This window comes from Poecilia latipinna, unplaced genomic scaffold (assembly GCF_001443285.1).
Source record: "Poecilia latipinna isolate Pla-1442-1.1 unplaced genomic scaffold, P_latipinna-1.0 Scaffold3004, whole genome shotgun sequence".
In the NCBI taxonomy this organism is placed as follows: domain Eukaryota; kingdom Metazoa; phylum Chordata; class Actinopteri; order Cyprinodontiformes; family Poeciliidae; genus Poecilia; species Poecilia latipinna.
The window spans coordinates 55,957-63,789 of NW_015115620.1; the positions used below are offsets into that span (position 1 = coordinate 55,957).

General features: G+C 40.7%; 1 protein-coding gene across 1 annotated transcript in view; it reads right to left on the bottom strand.

The window, feature by feature from the left end:
- chtf18 (CTF18, chromosome transmission fidelity factor 18 homolog (S. cerevisiae)) overlaps window positions 1-6,389 on the bottom strand; it is a gene marked incomplete at its 5' end in the record, with an annotated part of 44,217 nt that extends 37,828 nt beyond the window's left edge. Inside the window, 13 exons of the mRNA XM_015022427.1 lie at window positions 293-423; window positions 517-615; window positions 703-796; window positions 1,857-1,993; window positions 2,065-2,188; window positions 2,274-2,371; window positions 2,452-2,676; window positions 2,761-2,902; window positions 2,978-3,027; window positions 5,573-5,665; window positions 5,757-5,946; window positions 6,071-6,221; window positions 6,287-6,389. Of these exons, the coding sequence (XP_014877913.1) occupies window positions 293-423; window positions 517-615; window positions 703-796; window positions 1,857-1,993; window positions 2,065-2,188; window positions 2,274-2,371; window positions 2,452-2,676; window positions 2,761-2,902; window positions 2,978-3,027; window positions 5,573-5,665; window positions 5,757-5,946; window positions 6,071-6,221; window positions 6,287-6,389 (1,637 nt within the window). The remainder of the gene's footprint in view (window positions 1-292; window positions 424-516; window positions 616-702; window positions 797-1,856; window positions 1,994-2,064; window positions 2,189-2,273; window positions 2,372-2,451; window positions 2,677-2,760; window positions 2,903-2,977; window positions 3,028-5,572; window positions 5,666-5,756; window positions 5,947-6,070; window positions 6,222-6,286) is intronic.
- Window positions 6,390-7,833: the final 1,444 nt, after the last annotated feature.

Consider the following 7,833-nt stretch of genomic DNA (forward strand, 5'->3'; position numbering starts at 1 on the left):
ATAACATACTTGATTGTGCGAAAAAATGGCACAAAATATGCCTGTAAATCACATAGTACTGCCCCTTTAATTTATTATTTAATCATTTTCTGTATTTTATTTGAACTATTACTAATGTTTTAACCAATGTTTTGATTTATGTTCTTTGGAGCTGCTGTATCAATCCAAAGGAAAATGCAGTCAAAGATCCCCAAACCAGGAAGATCTCTCGCTCTTCTGCAGGTTCTCCTCTAGGCTTCCCCATGGCTACAGTTATCTGACAACACAACTATTCACAGTACACACAGTTTACCGTTTAGTACGTGGTATCTGAAAGATCTCCTGCCACAGATAGAACAAGCCTTTGTTCTGGTCCTTCTGCCCAACAGAGACGCTCTGGATGATTCTGGAGTCCAGCTGCTTCAAGCCACGTCCATGCAGGAACTGCCCAGACAGGAGCCATATGCTAAATATGATGTGATGCAATGCAATGCAAGACAGACAAATAAGAGGTTTCTTCAGAAAATCACCAGGCACCTGTAGTGTGTTGATGCAGGAGCGGATGTCATTATCTGTCTTCTCACACAAGCACATCAGAGCACCTGTGTCTGCTTTCAGGCCCTGCAGCGTGGAGATCTGGGAGAGAAAAAAGAAAGAAGAGGAAAGTTTGAGCTTTAAAAAACTTGTGTCTTCATGTGAGTGTTTACATGTTTAAATACTGACCTCTGCCAATCTCTGAGAGAGGCGAGAAGGCTGAGTTTGTGGGAAAGCCAGAAGAAAAGCTTGTTGTCTGAGAGGTCTGAGAGCAGGAACATAACTAAAAGAAGGGGAAAAAGTTGAAATATGTAGAAATCAGACAGGAACTGATGTGAAACAGAAAGAATCTGTTAGTTCTGAGGATATGAGATCTGGGTCATGATGAAATTAGTCTGTTCTTTACTTAGCTCTAGATATTACACAAATCTAACGTCCACTGTACAAAAATGCAGAACAGATTCATCTCCATCAATATTTCTTAAAGATCAAGCTAAAATGAAGATCAATGTGAAAAAACTAAGTACATCCTATTAAGTCCAGCAGCTATATCTTCCAGCATGTTTGTCACATCCAAAAAGGGCAAAACCTGACACGCATTCAAACATGAGGGTTCAAACATTCTTTTTATTTAAATACTTTCTCTTGAAATTTTGTTGGTTCATCTGCTTTTTACTTTCTGTGAGGAAAAAAAAGAAAATTAGATACACTCACTTCCCGTGTCCAAACAAAAGCAAAACCCTAAAGTATAAACAGGTAGGTGGACCTGCTGATCATGTTGATCGGCTGATCAACATGAACAAAAAAGTACAGCAGGGGGCCAACAGAACACAGGGCCATCGAAGCCCCTGTGTTACCAGACTAAGGCAAAAATAGTCCAAAAAGAACCTACTGCAAACAAAAGAAGTCAAAACAGGACAACCAGTCCCACCGGGCCAAAATTACAGAAAAAAAAAAAAAAAAAGTGGTGGAGTGAGCGAAGAGAAAGATGGTATCCTAAAGGTCAGCCTATTTATAGGCAGGTACAGATCTAGACAAACAAACATTAATTACAAAATACATGTAATTAACTAAACTCCAAAAAAATTCATGTCTGCCTGTGACACAGTTGGTGCCAAATTCAGTTGTCGGGATAACAGACTCTATATGAAATACAAACACTTTTTCCTCTACAAAATGTTTGTATAAAGACAGGGAGTCAGGTCCTGCAGCTGCAAAGTCAGCCCACACCATCACTCCTCCAGCACCGTGCTGAACAGCTGGAATGAGGCGTTGGTCTGCTATGGGGCAATGCTACAGTTCCAGAAGGATACTTTGCTGTTAAATGTCATTGTTTATCTTACAGGTCATTACAGATGCAGATGATTGGGCGAAGAAGTACAGACTCCTTCTTCTTTTTCTTCTTGGCCGTCTCTGTCCCAGTGTCCCCACCGTGTGTGTCTTTCCTGTTCAGCACTGATAAAAGGATGTTGATGGCCGCCTGCGGAAGAAGGTAATGTTTAGACCCGCTCTGAGTCACCAGCATCTCTCAGTGCAGCCTCAGGCTGTTACCGCCGGCGCTCCGTCAATCTCGTCAATAATCAGGCAGTTGGGCCTCTCGTTGGCTCCTAAAACCGACTTCATCTGAGTTGCCGTGTCGATGCGTTTCTGGAAGACCTCTGCACTCCGATCGTCGCTAAGGGAACAAAGAGTACTCAAATCAGGATTAAGCTTCTTGTTTAACTCTGATGATGTTGAGTCCTGACTGCAGAAGGTCTGACCTGGCATTGATTTCCACCACATTGTACCCAGCATGCTTTGCTATGACATGAGCCAAGGTGGTCTTCCCTAAACCGGGAGGTCCAGACAGTAGCGCCACCTAGAGGGATAAACAAATGTGTCATGTTCCAAGTTCACATGATGGAAACCATGGCAATGGTGCAGCTGCTGAGTGTCTACCCGGTATTTGGGTCGTTTGTACTGGTCCAGTTCAGCCTCCAGGATTTCCTCAGTCATGTCCATTTTACTCTTGAAGCGGTTTGGATTCTGACTTCCCTGGCTGAGTTTGAATGGGTTCTGATTGGCTGATTGTCTGTCGGAGCGAACAGGGCGGGATTTCCTCTCCCTTCCAAACACCACGTTGTCCCACAGCTTCAGCCACTTCAGCAGACACCGGTTAGTGAACTGGAAGGAGAGAGCAAACTGCAGCATGAGCCCCTGAAACCTGAGAAGGGATGACCACACACAGAATGAAATGGGAGGGCTTACATCATCACTGAGGAGATCTGTGTAGTGACGCGGTGAGAATCTCTCCACCCACAGTTGGGATGTTTGTCCCTCGGCGTCTTGGGGATCCTCGTTCTCATGGTCCTCGGTGTTTCCAGAGTCAGTAAATGCATCGTTTAGACTGCTGCAGGAGAAGACAGCAGTTACAACATCCATTTCTCCTCTGAGTGTTCATGTGACAGAAAGGCAAGCGAGTTACCTGACCAGCAGCTCAGGAAGACGCTGTGACTCAACAACCTGCTGGTGACGCTGTAGGAATAATAAAAAATAAATAAAAGCAGCTGTTTAGAGTGCTTCAAAAATATAGAGTGTCTCCTGGTCTATAAGACTGAAACCTTATAATGTCTGCACAACTACTGATAAAGCTTTTGTGGTGTGAACAGATAAGACCTTGAGAACTCATTCAGACATATTTCCCACCATTATAATGTGACACAATTATTGTATAATTCAGCTGATAAAAAATCTATATCTGAAAAATCCGTTCAAGAAACAAAAGTATTAATAACTCTGAACTCATCCAATCACTGAACAGATGCTTAGAACAGATGGATGTGTGGATGTGCAGTTTTGTTTCTGAACAGAAACAAGTTATTATCTTTGGACCTAAAGAGGAGCGACCTAGAGTCAACGCACAGCTTCAGGTATTACAGCTAAAAGCTAGTGATCAGCCCGAAACCTGGGTGTAGTGATGGACTCTGACCTGAACATTCAGAGCCACATAAACACAGTTACAAAGTCAGCCTTCTATCACCTGAAGGACATCTCTAGATCTCAGTGAGATTCAGAGAAACTCATCTGTAGTCACATTGTTTACTGCAACAGTGTCTTCACAGGTCTGCCGCTAATCCAGAACGCTGTTGTTGGCATTCTCACTAAAACCAGGAAGTTAGAGCACATAACACCAGTTCTAAAGTCTTTCCTCTGGCTCCCTGTAGCTCAAAGAATAGACTTTAAAATACTGTTGTTAGTTTATAAATAACTGAACGGCTTAGCACCACAACACATTAAAGATCTGCTCCAGATCTCTCAGGTTTTCTGGTTCTGCTCTGCAACCCCAGACCTAGAATCAATCATGGAGAAGCAGCGATCAGCTTCTATGCACCACAGATCTGGAACAAACTTCCAGAAAATTGAAAACAGCTAAAGCCTTTAAATCTAGACTAAAAACCAACCAGTTTAGAGTTGCTTTTGAACCATAAATGAAACAGTGACCAACATTTTTATGTGTATGCATGGCTTTGATGATGGTACTCATGAAAATGTAATGTTTGTCACTGATTTCTCAATTATTGTTTTTATGACCTTTTATTTTTATGTTTTTATGATGTAAAGCATTTGAACTGCATTGTTGCTGACATGTGCTATGCAAATAAACTTGACTTATTTATTGATATTGTTATACAATTTGTCCATCAGTGTCAAGTATCTGTATTCTATAAGAGCAATACACCTAGACAAATTTCAGATGCTTTGTACTGGAAAGGTAATTTTATTTATATAGCACATTTTCAGCAACAAAGCAATTCAAAGTGCTTTACATGAGTTAAAAGGAAATACAAACAAAATAAACCAAAGGAAAAGAGGAAACAAAACTAATCTAATGTTGTTCTAAGCCAGTGGTTCCCAAACTTTTTCTCCTTGGCCCCCCCTATGGCTTACAAATAGGTGCCTGGTTGAACGATGTGTGTGAGCGAAGGGGGTGGGGGGTGGATTCTTAGAGACTCCCTGTTACTCAGCTCCGGCTCCAGACAAACAAGGGGGGGAATCAACTTTTTTGGGGGCAAAATGAATTGTAGCTGAACAGAGACAACAACACCAGTAGCCTAGAGGCTACTTGTTAACAAGCTTAAGGTGCTGTATTGATATTAGCTAGCTAGTCATCTTTTAGCTAACATCACCTGCATCCAACAGCTTTACTCAACTCAGTCTGTTAGTTTGGGGGAAAACTGTGAAAAGTTCTTTGCGTTTTGCTGGTTTGCTGCCATGATTCTAACACACCTGTGTAGCTCTGCACAGCAGCAGCAGGTCTCCTTCACTGCTGCACAGGTCTGAACCCAGCGCGAGCGTCGTAGCGCTCATGTTGCGTTTAAAGGCGGCTCGGAAAAACAGGTTACAACATGTTTCCAACGGATTAAACAGTTTTAACTGCTGATAAAAGTGACAGAGGACACAAATATGTGAAGTGTGGAAGCCTCTACTGTATCAAATTGACAGAGGAATAACAGAGTTGGCCATTCTAAGGTAAAAACCCAGCGCATACAGTGTTCATGTTTGTTTGTTTTTTCATCCAGACGCCTTCCCGTTCCTGCCCTGCAATGGCCCCACAGTTTGGGAACCTCTGTTCTAAAGTAAGTAAACTAGGTGCTCCTGTTCAGGGTTGCTAAGTATCTAATTCTATTTCTAAATGGAAACAAATGACTTGACTTTAGTAGAAAAGAAGCAGCACTTGATGGAAATGAAATACAAGAAAGAGTGACAAAAGACTGAATAAGGGGTTGGACAGACGGACAGATAGATGCAACTTTTAGACAGCAGGATATCAGTCCTGAAGTTCCTGTCTTTATTCAGAAAATTAAAAATGCACCAAATTCTAGACTTTTCCAGACTCTATCAAAAAACAAAGTCAAACTTGTGGAAAGCTGTTCCTTAAAAACCACTTTGTCCTGCTATGCTTTTACTGTAATGATCCAGTGGGAAAACCTCATTTCTGTATGTCCCAGTCAAATCTCTACCCTCTGTTCATACCCACTGGTAGTTTTATGACCTCACAGAGTTGCACTGATTGACTCACCCTCTCAGCCTCCTGTTCTCTCAGCACTCTTACTGGCAACGCCAGCAGCCCCAGTGCACCATGGGAGTTTGGCAATATTCTTGAGTTCACAGTCTGGAGAGTTGGAGGGAAAACCGGTGAGAAACGTCCAGATTTGTTCTGGAGAAGCTCCACGGACATGTAGGACTAATGCTGAGTGGATTACCTTTGTATCTGCTTCTCCCTTCTGTCGGAGGTAGACCCGATTTCCTGATGAGTCCGTCACACTAATGAAGTCTCCCTCCAAAGGCGGGCGCCTCAGAACACACCTGGATGGTGGGGGCGATGTGACGGGCCGCCTGGGTGTCCCTGGGATCTCAGCCAAGCCACTGATGTCCAACACAGCAGGAGTAGATCTACAACACAAACCAATCCTTCTCATTTCCATTTGGACATCCACCATGAAACTTTTTCTTCTGAAACTGAACTTCTGTCTGCCTCCTTGTGTATTTTTACGATCCCTACATTAAGTTCTGATACCTGAAGGTGTTTGACGGCTCATAATGCTCAGGGGAGGATGGAGGTGTGATGTTATCATCCTGTGACGGGTCGTTCCTCTCCTGAGTTTGGGATGCATTGAAAAGACGCTTCACAACTCCCGTATCTTGCTTCTGCCGCTTTGCTTTAGGAGCTGCAAGAATTTAACTTTCAATCAGATTACATTAATAATGAATAATAATTAAAGGCTGAACTTACTGCTGGGCTGATTATCCAGAAGGTGCTGTATGTCTGAAATGTCATCTCCCTGGACCTGTTTCAGACATTGTGCCGGCTGGGAGGTTTCCTCTAGAAGATTAAATTATAATTTGTCATTTTCTTGTTTCATCAATGGCTTATTAATTGTATAAATAATCTATAATAAATTCAAACTAGGAATACAGTATATCAAACAAGTGTTTTATCTTTAATAAACAGCTTAAAACTCAAATTGATTTCACAAATTGGGTCAAATGTTAAGGCTATCCCTTACAGTAGCTTTTCATAAATGGTTGGAATTTCTTGCCCATTTCTGCTGACAGAACTGATATAACCAAGTCAGATTTTCAGCTTTGCCTTCAAATTTTCAATGTGATTTCTTTGATTTTGTTTTAAACCGCTTTGTGTGTATGATCAGTATTACAGTCTATTGGAAAGAGTTGTTTTCTTAAAATATATCTAAATATATCTAGATATGCCTTAATTTCCTTGAATGTTTTTCACAAATCAGAATCTTACAACACCACAACATATGATGTGAACTTTACCAAATGGTTTAAAGCCAGAGGCAATGTGTGAAGACTTACGACTTTTAAGTAAGCTACTATTTTCTGAAAATAAAAAATTCTCCCATTTTATCCAGGCGTTTAACAGGATAAATATATTTTTATAATCCCCAAATGGCCTAAATATGAAAGGTTAGTCTGATCTGATTTACTGTCAAGCTGTGAGAAAGAAAACAACATGGTTATGAGCTTCTTTAATCAGTGAATATGTGATAAATATGTGATTTCAGCTCCAAGTCCTCTATGATACCCAACTTTAGTAGAACAGAAGCAGCACTTGATGGAAATGTGCTGCTTCTGCTGGGCTTAGAAACATCTAAGCCCTGCAGGATTTAGATGTTTCTCTGCTTCAGCACATATGATTTCAATATATGGCTGATTAACAGGCTTTTGTTGAGGTGCAATCATCTGAATTAGGTGTCTTCAATCAGGAAAATATTGTTATAAGTATGTTATAATACAAACTAAGCCATATGCTCATAGAATCAGTGTGATAGAGAGAAAATAAAAGCTTGATTAAACCTGCAAAAACACGGTGGTTAGTTGTTTCTGTAAACTTTACAGAAACACAACTACATAAAAACTCTAAAATATAAAACAACAATTTGCTTACTTTGCCATTAAAATTAAATTAAAATAAATTTACCATCAAATTACATAAATTATCGTTCACTTAATTAATTGTAATTAGAATCGAACAGAATAGAAGAGAAATATCCATTACTCTCCCACATTGTGCAGCAGAATAAAATTATGTTGACCGTAAATATTTGTGTTGTTTGGCTGTTTGCACTAAGGCTTGCTTTTATCAAAAGGAAATATACTGTGTCACTCTGACCTGGAAAGTCAAGAAGGAATTCGGATTTGGAGACATGTGGAAATAATAATTGCTAAAATGCTGTAAACACCCATGTAGCCATATCTTGAGATGCCCCAACTGTGGACAATTCAATCAATCAATCAATCAATCAATCAATCAAT